Below are 24,989 nucleotides of genomic sequence, written 5' to 3'. Positions count from 1 at the left end.
GAATGTCTGATTTTCTACTGCATTCTCAGGGTGCTTCAAGATTTATTTATTATTGGGAGTTGTTGTTGGTGTGAAACTTGTATTAGCTTATGTTATCATTGTCAGGTTAGCACATGGATATTTGGGCTTCCCCCACCCCATACCTTGTTGAACATTTTGCCATTGTTTTGCAGTCTCCCTGATTGCCAATCCTGTCATCTTTTGAAAGAGATGATTGTACAATGAAAGACTGGATACTTGTCTGCATACCATTGCCAAGTCACAATGGGAAATCCTTTTGCCCCCCACTCCCATTCACTGAAATGTTTCCTTTGGAGGAGAGGGGGAGAGGAAGTTATTTTCCATTAAACTGAAAGAGAATAGTAGAAACAAAAATATAGATTAGATTTTGAGCCTAACAGATAACAGGTAACAGATCACCTCTTTAGGAGAGTTTTCAGAATGACAAATCAGCACCAGTTGCTCTTTCTTCCCTTTTTCCCCCATCTTTTAACTCTTCAGGCAAATGGGCAAGAATTCTTGCCTTTGTTTTGATGCATTTGCATATTGGGTATTTTAATTTACTGTCTCCCATCTCTGTTTCTCTGATGTGTGCCCTAAAAAGCAGTTTGTACAGAAACCCAGAGTTTCAGAAGCAAGGTATAGTTTCACAGTATATGAGATAGTTCATCATTGGTGAATGTAAATATTATGCTAGCAAGACTACATCACTTTACCTCCATATGAAAGCTTAGCAGGATAAGGTCTTAGAACGTTTGTTTTCTGAATGTACTTAACTGCTAAGCCCCCCAACAGTGTCAAGAGTGATAATTTATCAGTATCAGAGGAGGTTTGCTTGGGCCAGTCACTATGATGAAGCAGGAGAGATTGGTATCTGCAATTATTATTGTTCGCTGCATAGTCAGCCAGATGTTTAGACTGGATTTGGCATTTTTATCCACCTATTGAGTCCTTCCCAAGGACCTGGGATAGGCAGATGTTATTGCTTGATGGTGTTAAAGATATCGTCACAGGATGTAAGCTGTTCTAAGTAAAGCTGCCTTTTGTGATTGACTGATGGTGATTTTGTCATTGCCTATGGTCTTCAAGTAGTGCTCCAGATGATTTGGGATTGCACCCAAGGCGCCTATGACTATTGGTACTACCTTTGCTTTCTTTTGCCACAGTCGTTCTACTTCTATTTTCAGGTTTTTGTATTTTGTGAGTTTCTCCAGTTCTTTCTCTTCTATTCTGTTGTCTCCAGGTATTACAATGTCATTTATTTGCTTGTTTGTTTGTTTGTTTTGCAAACCTATGCCACAGACTTGTCAATGAACCATCTCCCTTTGGTGAAGTTTGCAGAAAGGAAATAAATTCCTAAGGTTTTTTTCCTTTACAAGGTAGGTAGGTAGACAGACAGACAGAGAGACAAGTATTCCATGGCTGTTTGTGCCTACATGCCTTTTCTTCCTTGTTTCATCTACATTCTGGCAACATCATAGCACATCCCTTTTCCACTGCTGCTTTTGAAAGGTTCTGTTTTCTCATTGAGTTACTGTCTGAACCTCAGAATTCTGAACCAATTCATTTCGGAAAAGGATATTTATATATAACTACAGAGCATCTGCAAGGAAGGCACAAATCAAGAATGATTTTGGAGGTAAAGAAAGCTGCTTGTCCTTTGATCTCATGCTGAAAATGAAGGCCTCCTAAGAATCCCTTCTTCCTAATGAAAAGAGAGACATGTTCTTCCCACCTTTAGGGTCAAAACAGATGTGCCATTCTGCATTTGCCAGCTTATCTCCTTACAAATAAAACAGTTGTGAAGTGGGAGATCCATGAGCAGACTTCCTGGCTTAACTTGATAAAAATAAAGCAGCTGCAGAGGACAGCAACTTGGATTGATGGTGGCCCTGGGAACAAAGGCTTTAATCTTTGTACCCCCAGGCCTGTCCCCATGCTTATCCCACTTCTTTGCTATTAGTCCTACTGTATGGAAAAGATCAGCACAATACAGTTACTTGCCTTTTCCTTGGAACACATGGATGCACAATTTTTTAAAGTCAAATGTAGAACTTACGGAATATGTAAGGAAATTCATGGGGATGGAACAGTGGGGCAAAAGGATGTGATCAAAGCCGAATTGTCATGTTGCAATGGAATCTTACTTCAACTTTTGCAATGGGCTAAACATGTCCTCTGCTGCCAAGGATAACAAATTGGTTTAGGAGGTTCAAGATAGGCTGCTCAAATATAAACTGAATGGCGGGAGGGCTCAGAAGGAATAACTGAGGGCCATAAAACTAGTGGTGGGAATCTTTCATGTTAATAAATCCCACCACTGGCATCTGCCTTCCCCTTCCCCTTTAAAAAAGCACTATGGCAGCTGGGATATATCATCAAAAATGTATTTCTGAAACTTAAAATGGACCCCATCTGTCTCTATAGAGCATTTCTGAGGTCCACCAGCAGGAAGTGCAGCAGAAGTCATATTTGGGAAGCTTGGCTCAAATTTCAAATCAGTTTGGTGTAGTGGGTAAGCGCCAGGCCAGTAACTGGGAGACCATGAGTTCTAGTCCTGCCTTAGGCATGAAGCCAGCTGGGTGGCCTTGGGCTAGTCATTCTCTCTCAGCTGTAGGAAGAAGGCAAAGGCAAGCCTCTTCTGAAAATCTTGCCAAGAAAACTGCAGGGACTCGTCCAGGCGGTTGCCAGGAGTCAAGACTGACTCAAAGGCACACACCCATCTGAAACTGCTAAAGTCCTAGAACCATTATTGAACAATCAGTGCTCTTTTGAATATGTGGTGCTCTCCAGAAAACAAAGTGGTTTTTTTTTTTTACTTAATTATGACTATAATTTAAATACACTTATTTAGAACATAAGTTTTATTAAGATTTAGCCTTCATCATTATCACATACACACACACATCCCAAGTTAGATATACTACCTATGCTTTTATCATGTTTTTTTCCCAGCATGTTTTTGAGTATCACCTTCAGATTTGTTTATGAAAGCATTGCTTTGTCCCTTGAAATACATCTATTTATTCCACTGACACCTACTACCGAGAGAGATAATCTACAACAGGCATAGTTGCTGTCAAACTTGGCCAACAAGCAGCTTGTGACTCAACCCAACAGATGTTTCAACAGTTTAGGTCAAAGGGAATTTATGGACTTTGCAAGTTCCATCTCTTTTTGTTATGGAATGAATGCCAAAATTCTCAACACCAGGAACAAGCATTTGACCTAACCAGTAGTAGGAGCAAGTGAACTAAGACCCTCAGGAGATGAAAAAGCCAAAATGTAATTCTGTTGAAGCAGCAAACTGGCTGTAATCCAACTCACCTAATCTGACTGTACGCCTGTAGTTTAGGAATGTTTGTGTAGCTATTTGATGGGTTATATCTGAGCTGATGTTCCTGACAGGTATTCCTGCAAACAAAATCTCACAGGTTTCACTATCTGAAACTTCTGATCTTTATTGCATATGCGCATTTCACATTATACCTAGGCTTGCACAGAATCAAATTTTAAGCCCCTGTGAATTGGAAGTGAAATCATCCATCTAATGTGGCATGTGTGTGTGCAGATTAAAACTATTTTGAAATATAGACAGACTGATTTATAGGTATTTAACTCTTTCTATCTTCATGAATGCAAAAAGAAATCTTAAGATAAATTTTGCATAATGAACAAGAGAACAAGTTTCTTCAAGGACCTTAAGCAGCTTATACAGTACATGAGAATCTCACTAACATAGCCTTGCTCAAGATGTTTAGCTGTCTCTCTGAAGACAGGTTTTCCCCAACTTTTGCAGATGCATTGAGAAATGCAGAAAAATCATCTTCCAGTTTAATTTTCTCCCACCTCTTCAGCTTTTATGTCAGCCCCACTAGGTAGACTAGACCAGGAAATCAGTTCTACATAAAGGTTAAAAGTACTTTTATTGAGATTGGCTATAGTAACAGAATCTTGCAAGTCTGATTGTGCTGTACTTCCTCCTGTTTCTTACACTTCAGTAAATTAGGGAGGGGTCTGTCTGAGCCACTTCTGAATGTTATCTCGTTGTTCTGGACTCAAACAGCATTTTAGCTCCTTTTGCCTAACAGTTCCTGCATATTTCCATGAAAATCATCTTCCTTATCTTTATACTTTACGGTCTCTTTATCACAAACTCCTAATTACATCCCTCCATCTATATACCAGTTCCATTACTGCTATATGTATGCATCACAAAAAAAGGAAACAAGAAAGTTAACATACATTTTGTCCTCTAGGTTAAAAAAACAACTCTTTTTAGCCAGTTCAGAAGACAGAAACTGTGTCATCCTTGATTAAATAATTCCATAGTGCCCACTGAATTGTATTCTCTTGGACTCTTGGCAACAAGCTGAAACAGTTCCCATTACTTTCCTTGCCTCTTTTACATAAATCTGGGAATCAGCTTCATTCTTCATAATTTCCCTAGGATCTTGTCTTGAGCTATCCTCTTCACCAGCCTTCTCTAATGTGTATCCTTCCAGATATGCTGGATTACAGTTTCTGTAATTCCTAGGAATGACTGGATAAAGATTGGTTACTCCTTGGTACAGTAACAATCAGGAACCTAATGGTACCACAAAAAGAATTATTCCCCCTTTTTTATGTTTCAGTCTTCACATTTTGTATATTTAGATTACAGGGCCTTTCACACACATTTTATTCATTCATTCATTCATTCATTCATTCATTCATTCATTCATTCATTCATTCATTCTTCAATTTATAAGGCTGTCCATCTCCCAGAATCTCTTGACAGTGTACAAGGGTTAAACCACAATAACAATAGTTTAATAAAAACAAACATCCAAGACCATAAACACAACCCAACTCATAGAAAACACAACCACATTAACCAACAAAGCTCGTCTAACCACATGCCCCAAATGCCTGGGGGAACAACCAAGTCTTTAATGTCTTAAGAAAGGCTAACAGGATTGGGGCCATGCTAATCTCTGGAGGGATTCTGTTCCATAGGGCAGGCCCTAGCACAGAGGACGCACGACTCCGGGATTCAACAAGACGACATTCTTTATTGAAAGGGATTAACTATACAAGAGACTTATAATTCCACTAAATCAAATATTTTCAATTAAAGCAAATGGTTTTGCTAGGAAAATATGGCTGGCTTTAACATTCTGAGTTACATGAAAGTAAAAGGCAATTACATTATTGTTTGAAAACTGATTGTGCATTAATTCCAGCTTTAATTCAATGACTGCTTCAAACCACTCCCATGTTAGATTTTGGTGATGCTAGTGGAATCACAACTGTGATTAGTATTTTTCACTGAACAAGTTTTTTTTTTTTTTCCTAATCTTAAGATGGGTCTGGTGTCCAAGAAAAAAGCATTCTTTTTTTGAATGCCTGAACGTTTCTGGTAATTATCTATTACTTGCTTTCAACTATGCATGCAGTGCCATATTGTTGGTAATTGAGATATTCTTATTAGATGCAGAGTAGCTAAGAATGTTGTCAGCTTTTAAAATATTTTTCTTTTAATTTTAATTTTCAACTATGATTACTTGACACCCTACACTATGAATGGTTGAATATCACCTACAATATGCAGTGCTGGGGAATATGGTAAATTTGTATGTGAGATGCAATGGAAATGAACCATTTGCTATATAAAATTAGGGAATAACCATATAATGCTAAGTTTTGTTAGTGATGTTGTTGATTAGCTGAGGTGACTTATTGGAAGGTTTAATGTTGCTCCCAACAACTTGATTCCACTCTTATGTCTTGAAATCTCTTGGCCCAGATACTACATTATAAAGATGGCTTTAAATATCTTTCTGATTTAATTATATCCATCCCTGTCATTATCATAATCATAATCATTATTAATATTACCATCATTATTAAAGTATATGACCTGCTTGCCATTTATTCTTACTTTTAGCAATGCTGGAAGATAAAACTTACGCAACACCGGTCAACTTTAACTTCTCATCTGAGACTCAAATATGGATCAATTTAACAATTTCAGACAAAAGCAGCTTTGAAATGAACAAATCAAAATCTGGTACAATGTCAGCTGGGCACCAGCTGATTGACTGTAATAATCCATTAAAGATAAATAGACCCTTTTTCTGATTCTAAATCTGCCGAGGTTTAACTCTTTCAGCCATGTTTCTTAGCATTGTCTACACATCTATCAAGGAAGAACAAGGCAGCCATACTGTCACACATTTTATTTATTAATAATTTGGCAGATAAACCACTTGGTATCCTGCTCAGCACAATAATATTTGTGATGTAATTTGTTTGGATGCCCAAATGTCGCCAGCGTTGATTGTTAGAGATTAAAAAAAAAAAAAAAACACTTGCTCAGCACACCCAGCTCTGGGCTAAAATGTAAGCATGAAATCTCTGGTTTATTTTTGTAATAATGTTTACAGCTGCTTAATGACCCTGAAAAGGTTCAGGAGTCTGGTGCCCTGTATTTCTTAACAGGAGTATATTATCACATCATAACAACCTTAGCTAAGCAGTCGCTCGGCTCAACAATAAGAATCCTATTTAACCAAAGTCTGCCACCCATTCCACGAGGTTGCCTCAATAAGACCCACTGGAGAGTTACTCAGGACTAAAGTGGCCTTGAATAGCTATGGTCTGGAAAGAAAGCTGTACTCTTTTGAACATTCATGCTGGCTGACTGTGAATGGAACAGTACCAAAGGTGGGATTTGTTTCTTACTCAGAATGTTCAGAAATTCAACCCGGCTGAACATTTTTATTTACCTGGAGGAAGAACATCTTTTATAGACGATGCAAGGCAGGGACATTCAACTTCTTCTTGCTGTGGGACACATTGACTTTGAGAGGTGTCTTGGTGGCCATACTATAAAATATATACTCAAAAAACTAAATCTCTCCTCTCCTCTCTCCTCCTCATCCAGGACATTACTCTGTATTTTAGGTCATAGAAAGTTCCCCTTCTGGTTAACTCCCTTTTTCTGCATATTGACTTAATGTACTACATTTGCTATTACTGATCCTATTTATATGAGTCAGTCCTTAATTTCTTACACTTTTTCCCTAGTCAGTTCCTAGGTTTTTTCCCCCTTTTGGCAGATATTAACATTGTTAAGATGAGTTTTGACAACTTTTGTACTCCAATGCTCAAACCTTCTACAAACCTATGACAGAGAAGGAAATCTCTTGCACTTTCCACCCCTCTCCACGTGGCCCCAAATAGAGCTGATGGTAGCTATAATCCAACAAATCTGGAGAACCACAAATTCTCCATTTTTTTCCTCTGAAATTTAAATTGTGAAATGGGAAGGGGGCCATCTTGCTTATATGGAATAGCTTCTGAATGTGTGCAGGTAAATGCAAAAGTAAAGGTAAATTCAGGCTACTATTTCATTTCTTGGGGTAAATTTTAGATTATACTGAATAACCCATTGCAGGACAAATAATTCCCCCCCCCCTCAAATTTCTGTAATCAGCTGGTTTCAGATTGACAAAAAATATATGTAAAACATACAGGAAATGTTCTGTGATATGAAATGGGATTCAGAGACTTTTCCGTAATGCTTTTGTCTATGAAATGTTGGAAGATGTAACAGTATACAGGTAGCCCTCGACTTATGACCACAGTTGGGACCAGAACTTCCATCATTAAGCAATGTGGTTGTTAAGTGAGTTGCGCCCGTTTTTATGACATTTTTGCCACAGTCATTAAGCAAATCATGTAGTTGTTAAACAAAACTGGCTTCCCCCATTGACTTTGCTTGTCGAAAGCATCTGGGAAGGTTGCAAATGGCGACCACATGACCCTGGGATGCTGTAACCATCGTAAATACATGCCAGTTCCCAAGCTCCTGAATTTTGATCATGCGACCACAGGAACACTGCGACAATTGTAAGTGTGAGGACCAGTCATAAGTCACTTTTTTCAGTGCTAACATAACTTTGAACGGTCATTAAATAGTTGTAAGTCGAGGACTACCTGTAAACAATAAATAAGTCTGTGGCACAAGTATTTTAAGGTATATGTAGCCAGTTTTATAGCTCATATCTTTTAAGTATTCAGGCTGCAATCTTGTGTCCATTTATTGGAGACAAAGCTCCAGTAAACTTACTTGGAAATAGAGTAGGCTGAAATTTAATTATGTTAAGAATGTTTAAATTATAGACCTTTTATAAATCTTTATTCCCCAAATCTTAACAATAGCTTGTAATGAGGTATCAGAGCTGCTAGGTTCTAAACAAGCAGACATTTTTGCTTTTTGAGATTTCTTTCCATTCCTGCTCAGCAGTGGGGATTTTTATGTCTTAGTTACTATTTAGAAAATGAATTCTGTAAAAAGTGTTGGTCAGTTTTAGCAGATTTCAAATCAAACTTCTTAAAAAGATTCACAAGTAGTATATTTTTATGGAATCTATTTTAAAGCATAATTGCCTATATTTGAATGTCACAATAAGCCCATTTTCCCAAGCTGTCTGTGATTACATTCCTAAAAATCCTCAGTGGCTGGGAAGAATGGGAGCTAAAGTCTAAATTTAATTTCCATGGCTTATTGTGACAAAAATTAGTCAAAGGGAGCCTTAGGTTTGAATATTCTCCCTTCCTACGACTAGTTTTGAAGTAGTTTTGCTTCTACTATTAGTTGACCATAGCTTCCCCTATTGGGCAGATTAATTATGATTAGTTTAGCTAACCAGCTTCAAATTTCTTGATTTGATGTTGCATCGTTTGTTAGTTGCAGATTGCTGCTTAAGACACAACAAAACTTATTTAACTAAATGCTGAAGCAGAGCCTTTTTCTCCCCTCACCGTGTGAATGCACCCCTGAAGCTCGTTAGGGTCCATTCACTTCATAAGAAGTCAAGTGCGATCGCTATCAACACATGAGTCTCAAGCCAGACCTCTGTTATGCAGGGACTGTCTCATTCTAGAATGAAGCTATAGGGTTCAGGGTAAGAGGAACCATTGACAGTTTGGTGAAAAAAGGGCTAGAGAAGGTCATCAGTAGATTTAAAGCAGGCGTGGGGTACCTGTGCAGCTGAAATACAGCTCCCAGCAGCCCTTACCATTAACCAGGCTGCCCAGAGTAGCTGGGTGCTGTAGTCTGGGGAGTCACAAATTCCCTAAAGCCTTCTTCCTAAGCTGGCGAAGTGACACCCCTCCCCAAGGCCCTATAAAGTAATTAATTTCTTTGAAAGATTACTGATCATTAGGGCAAAGGTTCATAACTTCTGTTCTGTACTAAAATGGAATCTGTTTGTCTCTCTCTCTCTCTGGGAATGCGTGTGAACCCTTGAATGTATGCAAAGGATTAAGTACTCTATTCATTATGAAGGAATTTTGGCATTTTTATATGTGAAAGACTGAAGGAAGCTGAGGGGGTCAACCCTCCATATGTTTCACTTGATTAGTTCCCTTCCTTTTCTAAGGGCATATCAGAAGTAACACTTGCAACTGAGTTTTTGTGAATGCATTTTTCCCCTTCTCTTGAATATACTAGAGAAAATAGCAAGGAGAGATTATTATTATTAGGGACAATTATGCTGACCAGCACTGAGTGCCACTGTTTAACAAACAGCTTTGAGTTCTAATTTTCTGCAGTGCCAACTTTGTAGGTACCATTTGTACTCATTACTGTATATTGAGAAAGTTATTAAAAATTCTTAAACTTGTTGAAGCTTTCTGTGACACCTTCCCTGGCTTTTAATTGGGTTTTATCAAGTCCTAGAAGAGAGCTCTTTTAAAATAATCAGTGTCCTTTAGTATATTTCTTTTGCCCAATTGCAAAACGAAAGCAATTGAGCTAAAACCAAACAACTTTTTCCTAAATATTGAATGAATTTGCTTGACAAATGAAGAAGATAATTTATGCCTCTTTAGATGGATCCCATGTTTAAATGACGGCAAAACAATTGCTTTGTAACAGAAGGGTTAAATCTTAATCTCAGAGGTTTGCGAAGCTGCTAGTCGCAGTCTCCTTAAAATTTAATATACCTCGTTAATGCTTACTTGCAAACACTGAAGGATTTTTATGATTATAATCATGTGTTACAGCACCTAGTACTGTTTCTAAGTCGCATACTAATCAGCTTAATGAGATATTACTGCACTTTTTGTTGACTAAAGCAAAATCCTTTTTATTGTTCGAAAGCTTGTCCTTTACTTTATTTTTCCCCCAAACATTATCTTGTTTTATTGTGTACCAGTAAATATCATGCCATCTCCCCCCACACACACACACCAATCAAATCATAAAACCATCTTTCTCATTGTAGAATGTGGAATTTATTGAATATGCTTAATGGGACTGAAAGTTTTATAAATGGATTTCTATTTTTGTTTTTTTGTTCTTTAAAAGGGGAAGTGAGCAAGATGCCTAACCATTCCCTTTTATACAGATCTGCAAATGTAAACAGGTGTAGTATCACAAGAAAGGCTGAGTGAAGTTGAAAGCTTAATGCGACTTATTTAAGAACTAGATATTCAAATGGGTAATGTGTTCATTTTAAAAGCGTAATTAATACATGCAATCAAAAAAGTAGGCAGGGTGATGAAGGTCTTGTATAATTAAGACAAAACAATCACAATGGTATACCATGCACTTGACATTTAATATACATTTATTGGGTTTTGACTGCAGGAATGTTGCATATAGTTTTCATGTTTTCATAGATCCGCTGATGAAACTGCTCTCCTTCAAAATCTAAACTTTTCTTTCATTTTTACAGGGATGGAGGAAGCTAGTTTGTGCCTTGGTGTTTCTTCAGCTGTACCAGAAGCCGAGGCCCACCTCAACAGCTCCCTGCTCAATGGCCAGTATTCAATGAGCCAGAAGTTGCACCAGATCACATCCCAGCTTAGTCATGCGTTCCCAGAGCTTCAGAACAGACAGAATCTTGAGGAAAAGGCAGTGGCGCTTCTAGAAGACAAGAGCCACGTTTCGTTAGCCAACCAGCCCATCAGCAGTCAGATGGCTCTCTTAGCCAATCAACTCAACCGTGAGGTCGACACCAGTTTAAATGGGAGGGTAGACCTACAGCAGTTCTTAAATGGACAAAACCTAGGCATCATGTCTCAGATGAGTGACATAGAGGATGATGCTAGGAAGAACAGAAAATATCCATGTCCCCTGTGTGGAAAGCGATTTCGTTTTAACAGCATCCTGTCACTCCACATGCGCACCCACACTGGAGAGAAACCATTTAAGTGCCCCTATTGTGACCACAGAGCAGCTCAGAAGGGAAACTTGAAGATTCACCTACGTACTCACAAGCTTGGAAACCTTGGCAAAGGCCGTGGGCGGGTTCGAGAAGAGAACAGGCTCTTGCATGAGTTGGAAGAACGGGCCATCTTGCGGGACAAACAGATGAAAAGCAGCCTTCTGCAACCCAGGCCTGATGTCAAAGCCCACCCTCATGCTCAACCTGTCCCTCTGGCTAATTGCAATATACCCATGTCCACAAACCACAACGCCCCTGATATTTCTAATCCAGTTCCCTCTCCAAAACCTGCCAGCATCCAAGAAGAAGTGGTTGCCACAGCTGCTGGGTTTAGATGTACTTTTTGCAAAGGGAAGTTTAAGAAGCGGGAGGAGCTAGACAGGCACATCAGGATCCTTCACAAGCCTTACAAGTGTACGTTGTGTGACTTTGCGGCATCACAGGAGGAAGAGCTGATCAGCCATGTGGAAAAAGCTCACATCACTGCTGAGTCCGCTCAGGGCCAGGGCTCCAATGGAAATGGGGAGCAGGCTGCCAGTGAATTCCGGTGCGAAGTGTGTGGCCAGGTCTTCAGCCAAGCCTGGTTCCTGAAAGGCCACATGAGGAAGCACAAGGATTCCTTTGAGCACTGCTGCCAAATCTGTGGGAGACGCTTCAAAGAGCCGTGGTTCCTCAAGAACCACATGAAAGTCCACCTGAATAAATTATCTGTGAAAAATAAATCACCCAGTGACTCAGAAGTACCTGTGCCTGTTGGTAGTATGTCACAGGAAGCTCACGCCAACTTATATTCAAGATACTTGTCCTGTTTGCAAAGTGGTTTCCTACCACCAGACAAAGCAGGCCTCAGTGAGCAGAATCAGGCATACAGTAAAGGGGATTTGCCCATGAAAGAACGAGAAGTCCTGGGTAAGCTCCTGTCTCCTATTGCTAGCATTGGGCATAGTCTTGCTGAAGGGGATAAACATTCCTTATTGGGTTGTCTTAACCTTGTGCCTCCACTCAAATCTAGCTGTATTGAGAGGCTGCAGGCTGCAGCCAAAGCTGCTGAGATGGACCCTGTAAACAGCTATCAAGCTTGGCAGCTCATGGCAAGAGGAATGGCCATGGAACATGGTTTTTTGACTAAAGAGCACCAGATACAGCGGAGCCATGAAGACACTTTGGCAAATGCTGGAGTTATGTTTGATAAGGAGAAGCGGGAGTATGTGTTAGTAGGAGCAGATGGCTCCAAGCAGAAAATGCCTGCTGATTTGGTTCACAGCACTAAAATGGGCAATCAGAGAGACTTGTCAAACAAACTAGACCCTTTGGAAGGCAGTAGAGATTTTCTGTCTCATGGTATGAATCAGGGGCTCGATTACAACATGCAGAGTCACAGCAGTGCAAAAGAAAAGCCAACAGAGTGTCCTGACTGTGGGCGAGTTTTTAGAACATACCACCAAGTTGTTGTTCATTCCAGAGTTCACAAGAGGGATAGGAAGGCAGAAGATGAGATCATCCAGGGGAGCATTGAAGAGCGTCGTGGGTCTGGGAGTGATCAGGAATCCCAGTCAGTGAGCAGATCGACCACTCCAGGTTCCTCCAACATCACTGAGGAAAGTGGAATGGGTGGAGGCCTTTCACAGACAGGAAGTGCTCAGGAAGACAGTCCCCATCCTTCTTCACCTTCTTCCTCAGGTATGCTAGCTTTCATTTTTACGTCTCCTGTTTGAAATAGCCCTACTAGTCCAAGGGTTTCCCCATGAGAATTAGGGTCAGAGTCTGCAACCTTTATTACAGCCATACCTACCTACCTACCTACCTACCTACCTACCTACCTACCTACCTTTCTCTCCCTCTCCCTCTCCCTCTCCCTCAAATTTCCCACATCTGGCAGCAATGAAAAAATGGTAGCTATTATCACAGAACAGAATATCCATTGTGAATCTCTTGATTCTACTTTTCAATTTTCCCTCTCATGCGGTGCCTCACTTCAGAGGGATAGCAAGATTTTTGCAACTTCAATTGGGAAGGTTCAGATACATCGTAAAGGCTGCTGTTGTGGCCAGTAGCCTGTGTAATACACACATTCATTTACTTTATATCCAGCTCCTAGCCATTGCACTGATCCCTTTAAAAAGTGCATATTATATTACTTCTATATTACTGTACTAATTTGGACAAATGCAATTCTATCTGGTTGGTAACTGCAGAGGCACTTAGCTTGTCTGTCTCTATAGGCTAACTTTTCTTCCTTAAGCCTGACCAGTCACGTCACTCTTGTTTCTGTTTCGATAAATCCTTATATCATGAGATACAATTAATTTATGAGTGCAAATGTGGAGTATGTTTAAGGCTGTGAGCCACAAACTATGAATATACAGGGACTGAGAGTCATATGAAGGGTTCAGTGGAAAGGTATAGACTTCCCATTGATGATTTTTGCCTTCCACGATCATTTTAAACCATATAAAATCATGTTTCACAAATATCCCATTTGGTTTAATGTGAACCTGCTATGTAGAAAAGAGCAAAGCAAAATAATATTTCATTTAAGCCTTCTACAATATTGAGCCCTATCGGCATGTGTGTGTGTGTATGTGTGTGTGTGTGTGTGTATTAAAAAAAAATAGGAAAGGTAAGATTTCTGGCCTCATCTCTCATTTCTAGACTCTTGAACTAATGGATAGTAAATTGAAAGTTATATCTTCAGCCCTTTTATAACAAAAGCACCTCACTAATATTGTAATCATTCTGCAGACCTAACAACGGAGGAAATCATGCCATAACAAATACTCTGTTACTAATGGCAACATTGATTTCTGCAATCAGCCATTAAGTCTAGAAAATGAAAGACAGTTCAAGAGACCTTTAGGCATTACATTGCCCACTGTTAAAGATCTGATAGTAGGCTGTTGAACGTAATTCTTTTTAGGCTCACCCCCTCCCTGGGTTTCAATAAATATTTTAGTATTGAAGGCAATCCACTGTTACAGTTATTAAGTAGATGCCAGTTTATTTTTGTCGCTCTTGTCATGCTCCAGTATCCTCCATTTCTAAGACCAGATTAATATAAAAGAAAGTGTTAGTTTGGGGGTGGCTTATAATAAACCCGTAAGCACCCCACTTCTTAAGACCTATAAATCTGCCCTCTGCATTCCACAGATTCCTATAGCGCTTAACACTGTTTAAATATCCAGGAAACACTGTGACTCCTCTTAGAATTCTAGTCTCATGTACAATTTATTTGTCATCAAAGACATGCAGAAATCCTATGTAGGAATGAGAGGACTTGTTTTATACTGTCTAGCTGCTTGGATTGTTTTGATTCAGAATCCAGTAGGAAAACATAAAAGATTGGCTTTCCCATGCAAGGAACATTTGTCCATGTTTTGAACATGTGGGTGGACTGGGTGCAGATGCATGACCTTGCTGTCCCTTGCAATAAGCATTGATGCTCCAGAAGTTGTCCAAAGGTGGTCAGAACATGCTTTAGAACAGTTTTTCTCAACCTTAGCAACTTTAAGATGTGTGGACTGCAACTCCCAGAATTCCCCAGCCAGCATGCTGGCTGGGGAATTCTGGGAGTTGCAGTCCACACTTCTTAAAGTTGCCAAGGTTGAGAAACACTGCTTTAGCGTAAGTAAGAGAAAAACAAACAGCGCCTTTGGCTATTTTTATTTGACTTTCTTGTGAAGGAAATACAAATCCTCCTCAGAACCACACTGCTCACTGGGCTCTTTTCTTGCCTCTATAACAATCTGTCCAATGAGACCCTTGAAATCTGTCTAATATCACAATAGGATTGTCAGGTAAATCTCAAAATGGCCTTTTTGAATGGAAAGTAACCCCCCTCCTTTTTTTTGCTTCTTCTGTTTCTTTCTGGTTTAATCTGGACCAGAACAATATCTAGTTTTGACAATCAAAAATACCAATCAAATATATTGCTTTTTTTTTCATCCCTGTAGCTGTCAGCTCTTTGAGGTGGTCCAGACAAGAAGCCCCAACCATGAGTACTGACACTGTTATAAGGTTTCTCCACTCCCACCCCTCCATCAGATTCAGATTTCATTTATCAGACCGTTGTCTAGGCTGCGGCTCTTCCTCCTGTCTCCCAAAGTCATTCCTGCATACCATTATAGTAGCTCAGGGATGGGCAACTATGTCTTGACAGACGTTTTCAATCTCCAATTTCCATCATTCTTAGCCAGTGATGAGAGGTTGCCACAGCAGCTGCGTTTAGATATTGTCAACCCCTGTGTAAACCACAGATACCTGGCCCACAGCAGTCTTCTGGCCAAATTAATGGTCTGTCCATCTATTTTTAAAATTATTTTTACTTTATTATTCATTTTTTCTTTTTTTTTTGAAAGGAAAAAAAAAAACACATAGAAAGTGCTTTAACAAAAAAGTGAAAGAAATACAACAAAAACGTAAATGGATTCTCCATGCCCTTACTATGGCCAAAAGACTGATATTGCAGCACTGGAAAGATAAATGTATGGCCCCATTCACTCAATGGATTGAAGACCTGATTGCACTTGCTACTTATGAGCGGATTGCCTATAGACGTAGGTTTTGTATGGACAAGTACAAAGAAATATGGGACCCATTTATACAAAAGACAGTAGGTTAAAAAAACGATAGTCATATAAATGTATTAGAAATATATATGTACTAGAATAATATTTGCATTAGATAAGTATATATAGAATTGTAATTGTTTACTGTTATAATGACATATTAACATTTTGTTGTTGTTGTATTTCACTTTTTTGTTAAAGCACTTTCTATGTGTTTTTTTTTTTCCTTTTCAAAAAAAGAAAAAAATGAATGGTCTGTCCATTTATGAAATTACTTGTATGCCACACACTCCGAACACAGTCTCTGAATATAGGAAAATAAGGGCGGGCACTTTCCTAACTAAACCTCTCATCTTTGAACTTTCTTTGCCTTTTCCAAAACAGGCCCAGGTCTATGGCTTTCTGAGCCTGCGGTCCGCTCCAGTCCCCATCAATGAGCAGGAATTCTATGGTGCAAAGTTCCTAACCATACACAAAAACAATCCATGCATCTCTAATCTCCTTTCATCTTGGGGAACTTAGAGAATATTTTGCCCTTTATATTGCCTCTACTTTCAAAATGCCAGCTGCATTTCTAGGCCTTAGTCAATTTATGAGACTTACTGTTTATAAAGATGGAAGACCAGAAAGTTCAGCAACATTTATTCCATACTTGTAAATGTATGTACTGGATCTAGTTTTCAATCATGCACATTGGATGAATAATTTCTATTTGTTTTCCTTGTTGCCTCCGAATGGATATGCAGCATCTGTATGATGAGCCGTGTCATAGATGCCGAATGCCAAAGGGTCAACTTTTTCCTGCATTCAATAACGTGTTTTTAAATTTAACCTGGCTGTCCTCACTAATATTCCTTGCTGCACTATAAAATTCTCAAGAAACAGATTTAAATTGTTGCAAAATTATTGTTACCTGTGGAAGATAAATCAGCAGGACACAAAGGAAGCTTATGATTCCTGAGGTTAAAGGGAAATAGCAACTGAGACAGCCATTAAAACATTACTGCAAACATACTGTTTAACCAGTTTCTAAGCTCATATAACACTGTCTCAGAACTGAATTTGCATCACTTGATTCCTTTTCGTTGTTGTTATTGTCGTTGTTGTTGTTGTTGCAAACTGGGTCAGTAGGGCCTGAGAAACTCTTCTTTTTTCAGATCTTAACCAAGGAATTCTTTTTTGTAAATTGGTGCTCTTAACACGATAGTAGTTTCTGAATTCATCATATTAAAAATAAAACCTTTTATACACAGTGCCTCTTAGAACAGATCTCTAGAAGAAAGCTTACAATGAGTGGCAGAGAAGCCTTTGTTATCTGATGTAATTCTTTGCAACGGAGGATTGGGAATAGAGTGGCTGCTTTTTTGAAAAAAAAATGTCTAGTTCAGGCTGAGAAGAAGAAAGGGTCAAGTTTGCAATCAAACAGTTATTGCAGAGATGTGTGACTGTCACTGGCTGCGCTAATGTGGTATGCAGCTGTTTGTTATGTGAGTAAAAGAATGTTTGAATCAGTGAACATGTGAAAACGGCTCCAGTGGACCAGAAAATGTGTTTGTTCTTTGACTCTGTAAATTGTGACGAACTAAGCTGAACAGCAACTGCTAAAACTCGGACCTTTTGAAAAATGGAGAGGTCATATTTTCTAAGAGTAAATGGACAAAATTGGTCAGATAGATCTTTCCCCTTCTTACAGCCTTTGGTGGTTGTCGTTTTTTTAAGTTGCACTTGCTGTTGCTCTTTGCTCACAATGCAATGGGCTGATAAAAAGCTGATAAAAAATGTGAGCCGATAGTTGACTGTACCATTGTCACTCTGATCATAAACTCATTACAAAGGAGTAAATCCCACGGATGTCAACAAGTGAGCACTGAACTAGTTTCCCACTGACACTAGACAAGTTTTGAAATCCATTCCCTTTGGGTGGATTTCTCCAGATTATCCAAATTTCGAGGACATGAACTGTGAATGTCTCATTTGGGAGAGCATTCATGTTTGATAATGCAGCTGCCTTTCGCAGATCAATCTTAACAGGTAATCTCATTATTATTTGGGCCATCCATTTCTCAATCAAAATAAGTTAGTTTTATGAACTTTGAGAGCTGTACATGCAAGATTGTTTGTAGTGGAGGGGGAGAAATTGTGACTGCCATTGTGTTCATGTGCAGAAAAGAGCAGCTACCATGTTGTGTTATTAATTTCTGAAATCTGTAAGTGTGGCAGGAACTCTCCCCCGGGGAGCAAACACAGAACCACATACCAAAATAGGTAGCTGGTTCTCTGGGATTCTTAGTGGAAGCTGTTTTTGCATAGGAATTGGCACATAGAATAATTAAAACTTAATGTTGTAAGAAATGATACTGTTCGTTATAACTAATCGAGTAGCTATACCTTCTGCATTTGCCTATAATTTTGGTGTGGAGATAATTGAAGTCTTGATAGTATGAAAGGGGTAATTGAATGCACTGACCCTCCAGTTCATTAAATAAAGTAGGCTAAGTTGCATGATCAATGGAAAGCACAAAGATTTTTTAAAAAAAAGAATAAAAAGAGGGGGAAAAGAAAGAAAATAAAATACCATTAACCATAATAATGTATTCTTGTCCATAGTACTTCATGTTGACTTTGGCACAAATTGTTTGATCAGCTGGTTTGGACTCTTTTCAGTATTTCTCTCCCTCCCCCCTACCCTTTCCTATGGCAGCAAACTCCTTCTTCAACAATGCATTTCAGCCTATATTTATGCCCATTGACAGAGGATATAAAAAAGCTTTTGTATTGGACAGCACTGCAAAGATGCAGGACAGAGAATGCTATGATGCCTGCTTGCCTTTCTTTCTTTCTTTCTTTCTTTCTTTCTTTCTTTCTTTCTTTCTTTCTTTCTTTCTTTCTTTCTTTCTTTCTTTCTTTCCCCATCAAAAGTTCTATGTGGACAAAAACAGGCAGAAAATTTAAGGCTGAGGATTAAGATCTTCATTTTTTTTCTTTTTTTGCTTGTGCATTCCAATTGTTCTTAAAATATTTGGCAATGTCAATTAGTAACTGAGCAGAGTTAGCTGATGAACACAATTTTCCACTAGACTGAGCACCCTATTGTAGTCGAGCTAACAGCAGATTTCTGAGGTCATTATCATTCTCTGGTAGCTTTGCCCAGCTGCTTCATGCTGCAAAAGCCAAACTTTATACTCGAGCTTTGGGATGGCACGCAGCAACAGGGGGCTGGAAAGGGAGGAGTGGGAAGTTGGCTAAGAAGCTTAAAAAGCACACACACAAATAAAAATAAAATACACTCGGAGGAAAGAGAATGTCAGTGCTTCTAGGTATTTTGAGGAACTCTTGTTTGTGAGCCAGCTTTCTTTTCTCTCAGCTGGTGCTTTTCCCTTTGTGAATCTTGTTTGATCTTGGAAAAGTTGAGGCTACATTACATTTTTTATTTGCTTCATGAACTTTGAGGGATACATTATGGCAAAACTAGAAGTGTCACACCTAAATAACTACCTTTATCTGTACAGGATCTTGCCATCTTTTCTACAGTCTTCTTCAGTGATGGTTGTGCATCTGCACTAATCACCCATATGTGCTATGTTCTGTTGCAGTGTTTCTCAACCTCAGCAACTTTAAGATGTGTGGAGTTCAACTCCCACAATTCCCCAGCCAGAATACTGAGAGATGAAGTCCACACATCTTAACACTGCTGAGGTTGAGAAGCACTGCTTTATAGGACTGCAGACCCATAGAATTGTCCAGGGAATGGCAGATAAGAGAGGGTTTTGTGGATAGGTAGATCTGAAATACAGCTAAATACAGTTAGTATAATGGCGCTGGCAAATAATGGGACAACCTAGAAGTGAGGAAAATCAGTTAATTTACCTGGTTTAAAAATTTGCTTTCCAGGTTTGATTTCACAATAGTGTGTAAGTAATTACAGTACCAGCATGTGTGTGTGTGTGTGTGTATTCTTTCTCATAAACACACAGAAATCAAGGAATTTGATAAAATGGCAACAGCAATAACTAGAATTGTTCTTACATGCTTTCCCAATGAATGACTAGCAGAAGAAAGAGCTCTTCTGGGGCTGCCACCAAAAATGTCTTGCTTTTTGCAGAGAGCTGGAACTGGAAACAAGGCTCCTTGCTGAATGTGACCTTTTGAAGTTCATCTAGCAAGAATTTATTTTTATTCATTTATTAGGCTTCTAAACTACCTCAAGCAACTCTCCATAGTGTTTATATAAACCTAAAATAGCCACAATCTTATAGAACAGGTGTTTTTTTTTTTTTTGGCCTTCAAATCAATGTTGATAGCTGGTATCTACCTGGACTAGTCCCTGCAGTTTTGTTGGCAAGGTTTTTCAGAAGGGGTTTGCCATTGCCTGCTTCCTAGGGCTGAGAGAGAGTGACTGGCTCAATGTCATCCAGCTGGCTTTGTGCCTAAGGCGGGACTAGAACTCAAGGTCTTCTGGTTTCTAGTCTGATGCCTTAACCACTACACCATTGGCTCTCTATAGAACAGTTACAGAAACTCAAAACAATAACTTAGAGCAATATAAATAATACACACACACACGTGTGTGTGTATATATAATTTTAAATATATAAAATTATATTTTTTATATTTTAATTATAAATAGAATATCCACTCTAAATTAAATTGTAAACATCATCCAGAAAAAGCTCTGTTTTAATATGCTTTCTGAAGGACAATAATGTTGGAGCTAATCTGGCTTCTTGAGGGAGGCTATTCCATAATAGCAGGGCCATTACTACATGGTAGTGGGGAACTACAAGTAGCTTTTCTTGAGATGTTCTTATGGGGTGGGTGATTCCAGTTGAATGTGGACTTATCTGTAGGCTTCTTGCAAGCATGCTGCTGGCCATTGTTAAGAAAAGCATGGATCCTTTTTCCAATCCACCATAGTTATTAGTACTTTGAAGAAACGACTGTATGCAAATCTGGTTACAGCTTGTCAGGACTGCACTTCACAAAACCTTCTTTTCTTTTGTACTGCAACATTTTCTGCTGGCTTGATGCTTTTGAACTGCTCACCCACACAATCACCATTTCCTCTTGACTGAGACCTAGATGGACCTAGCTTTCTGTACTATTTAAATGGCCTTTAAAGATTATTGTGATAATTTAAGTGACATGGTAAGCATTAAAACAAAAACAGAGTGATCTGATTGAACAGCCCCATATCCTGAAAAAGAATAATTCACAGCTTCGACCTTCCTGTTTGTAGCATATTGTTGCAAACGTGGTTAATTCCAGGGTTATCCACAGGGTCACACATAAAAAACAGGAGGAGTTTTGATCACACCATGTTGGCCACCATCTTGACCTTTTTTTATCATACCCTGAAGATATTGGTTAGCTCATATTAATCTCAGGCAAACAAATACAAGAATGAACCAAACTGGAATAAACATGTATCATGGCAATCTATGTGTTTGGCTAGGTGACTCAAAACAAGATTTCACAGAATTTGATTCTTGGAATTATCTTTATTAAATATACCTGCAATCAGGGCTGGCTCTAGGCTAAGGCCGAGTAGTCACTGGCATAAGGGTGCCTGATTTCAGGGGGCATCGAAATTGAAAAGACTTCGGAAACACACATTAAAAAAGTGAAAATCAGTAATGGCACACTCCGTAAGCCAGTATGCCCATTTGAGGGTTAAATATGATTTTGCAGTGTAAATGGGGTGAAAATGTTCAAGAAAAGAAAAAAAAAAAGTCTGGGGCTGAAAATCATAAGGGTAAAGCTCAAAAACTTGAAGAAAAAAAATAAACAAGAGAGCACCTTTTTAAAATTCCTAACAAAATTAGAAGATGAGCCAAATCATAGGGGTGCTAGCATATGACTCTCTAGGGAGCCAAAATTTCTAAAGCTGGAGCTGCATACAATTGATATGTAATGCTCTCCCTTTCAAGGACATGGAGTTTCTTTTTCCTTTTCCTTTTCCTTTTCCTTTTCCTTTTCCTTTTCCTTTTCCTTTTCCTTTTCCTTTTCCTTTCCTTTCTTTCAGAGAGAGAGAGAGAGAGTTCATGCCAGGAAATAATTAAGAGTGTTAAAATTTAAAAACAGCATGCAGTGATCCCTAGGTTGCTTTGATTGGCAAAATATTCTCAGGAAGAGGTGACAAACAGTTTTGGGGAAATTAAAAATATCCACTCACCGTACAGTGGTCCTTCAGATTATTAGAGCTATGGTGGTTATTAGGACCATACTTGCTGATTATTTTCTTGTCTCATTTGGTGTCAGGTTGACTGGGATGCAAAGCCGCACTTCTTTTAAAGCTCAGCTGTTACAACTGAACGCCATATGTAGCTTCTTGGTGCCTGATATGGAACACCGTACATGCTGCTCATGTTTGCAAGAGATTTACAGAAGCTTCAATTCTGTGTATGAAAGCTGTGTGCATCTAGGCATTGGGGAAAGCACTTACTGGCAGAGGTTCAGCTTTTTGTTCTTACATAATGTCCATCAGTTGCAGAAACATAGAAGAAATTGCTAAACTGGAGAAGGTAAAAGGTCTGTTTAGCCTAGTGCTCTGTTTCTAAGGGTGACCAGCCAGATGTTGCCGGGAAGTTCACAAGTAGGATATCATGACAAATGCCAAAATTAGTTTCTAAAACCCGATCACTTGGTAGATTGTGGAAGTTGTTGTGGGGTACTGCAAAGGCTGGTTCCAAGTGGATGGTATTCGTTGAATTGTTATGTCAGACTATTTCCAGTGGTTCATTTGCATCACCAATAAAGTTATATCTACTGATTCCATCCCTGATAATCTTCTCTCCCCAATACAATTCAGAGCACCCTAGACCATTTGAACCAGTGAGACAATGGCTTATTTTCCAGGAGTAGAATAAAAAGCCATTCATGCACTGTTTATCCATGTGGATATTCTCCAGAGCAGGACTTACTCATTTTATTCCCCCAGAAAGCCATTATCAAAGAGTGAAGTATTCTGATTGTTGGAAGCTGTTTCAGTCCAGATATGAATGTGATGCAAACTTTACTTTTCACGTGATTCTTTTACTGAAAAGTTGCCATATGGGAACATGATGCAGAGTGGCCTTGAACCACAGAGAAACATCAACTGTTCTGTGCTAGCCAGACTTGGACAAAAATTGTGCAGCAGTAATGCCACTGGAATGTAGATTCCTATTCAGGACCTTAAAAAGAATTCTTCAGTAAGATCAGTAATGGTAGACTAGTTTTCTTGAAATATATTTCATTATTATTGATCAAAACAAGTGAAGTGTATATTTTAGGGCGCATTGCTCAGTTCACATAGAATGGTGAGAACAGCTCATTACATGAGCAAGAATGCAAATGTGCCCTAGAATATTGGAGACAATATTTGTGGCTGATTAAAAAAAATAATGAAAGCATCATTCCCATGTTTTCAAGGAAAAGGAACAAAAAGTAAAATGGTGGAATTGTAGCTTTGTAATACCCCTTTGAAGTAAAACACATCATAGCACATTACATAAGTGAGATTCAGGGGTTATCAACTCCACCCAGAATGCAGCTTTCTCTCAATTTATTTTGGGTTAGATTGAGAGTAATTCTGTGAACACCAGTATAGTTGCTGAAAGACAGCACAATGGTGCTACTAATAGGCAGGAAATACAAGAAGATTCCTGTTTAAATTTTCATCACTAGTTATTTAAGGATATTACCAAAAATATTTCACTGTCACCATATGATATTTCTATATAGAGCAACTATGAATCAGATACCTACTGTAGAATGCATTATAAAAATAACATTATAATATGTTCGTGCTTAGATCTGCATTTAGAGTTTTTAAAAACCGTGAAGATACAATCTGTTTTTCTCAGCATCACAGTATGGTTTGATTGAAAGAAGTCTAAGTATTTTGTTTTTGTTTATTTAAAAACACATATAGATCCATTTTAGAGATGAATTCAAATGCCTTAAAACATACAAGCATACATTAAAATGGCTCTGCATTAAAAAAAGAAAAGAAAATCAAACTATTTAAATATTAGTTGTGCGGGAATAGCACTGAAATAACAAAGCAAACAGAACAATCAAAACATTTCTGGAGCAGCCACATTTGGGCAAAATGCATTCGAGAATGAAATGCTGATGAACATCCATTAAGTAATAGTCAGGTCTGAAAAGCTCCTACCCTTAGTCATTGCTTGCCAGATCTTATTTAGTCATGCAACCTATTGAACCTGGAGCCAGTCTTCAGATACTGAATGGAGCATGTAGAAAGGAATGTATGGCAGAAGGTTGTTCTTGAGGGATTAAGGCCTAGATCATTGAGAGCTTTGAAAACCAAATACTGGCATTCTGAATGGAATGTGTATACAAATTGGAAACAAGTGGAGAAGAAAATTGAGCTAATATGTTCTGAATGTGTAGACTCAGGTAGTTATAGTCTTGTAGAGTGTAGAACTTTCCTCAAGCATTTTCACAGAAGCCTCAGAGCATGGAGAAACCTGAGGTGACTTGTTCATTAATGACTTTAGGGTCAAAGCTTACCTACCAGCCAAAGATGGAAAAAAAAAAATATCCCTCACTGCTGATGCCATTTGTAAATCCAGAAGAACTGTGAGATAACTCCCAATTTACAAAGCGGATATTTTAGGAATAGTGTTCTATCAGTCAGATGTCTAGTTGTCTACTTGCATTTAAGAGGCTAGCCTCTTTTGTTGGTATCAAATTGACCCTTATAGCCCTAGAAATATATACAAGGCAACCTCTTCCTTCCTTTTCTTCCTTGTACGGTAGAAAACACATTTCTCTAGGATTACTAATAGTGTAATGTTTGATTACATTAGCAATTGTTTTCAGTACATTGTAGATTATAGCAATGAAAAAGGAGACCCTTAAAACCTTTAGGATAAAGTTTATTTTTTATCTGCTATCCCATATACAACACCCACTTTTCAAATCATCTGCTTGTAGATTCAAAATACTGCTGGTGATCTCAAATATGAGTTTGTCAACGGACCTTTTGTTACCTATGGATTATGATGGGGCCAGAAGAATATAAATCATATTGCTAATATCAACATCAACACTTATTTTATCTGCTCCTCTTTTTGCTACATGCAGTTATGTGGGAGAGAGACCTATGTCTCAATTATACTGTATATTTATCCCTTGCAGTGAAGAATAGCAAAATTAAAGGCATCCCCAGAAGTAATGGTTTCTTCTGTAGTTC

The 24,989-nt window shown here is 38.6% G+C and overlaps 1 protein-coding gene across 9 annotated transcripts in view; it reads left to right on the top strand.

The window, feature by feature from the left end:
- Nucleotides 1-24,989, top strand: part of ZNF536 (zinc finger protein 536) — a 400,005-nt gene that overhangs the window by 172,990 nt on the left and 202,026 nt on the right. For all 9 annotated transcript variants that reach the window (XM_088136082.1, XM_088136083.1, XM_088136087.1 and 6 more), the window contains one exon: nt 10,731-12,902. In XM_088136082.1, the coding sequence (XP_087992208.1) occupies nt 10,733-12,902 (2,170 nt within the window). In that variant the 5' untranslated portion in view covers nt 10,731-10,732. The remainder of the gene's footprint in view (nt 1-10,730; nt 12,903-24,989) is intronic.

This window comes from Python bivittatus, unplaced genomic scaffold, assembly GCF_059951505.1.
Source record: "Python bivittatus isolate LINGU-HERP-01145 unplaced genomic scaffold, Pbiv_v1 ctg000190_np1212, whole genome shotgun sequence".
Classification (NCBI taxonomy): Eukaryota; Metazoa; Chordata; class Lepidosauria; order Squamata; family Pythonidae; genus Python; species Python bivittatus.
Note: the sequence above shows the minus strand (reverse complement) of the source record. Positions and strands in the feature narration are given on the sequence as shown.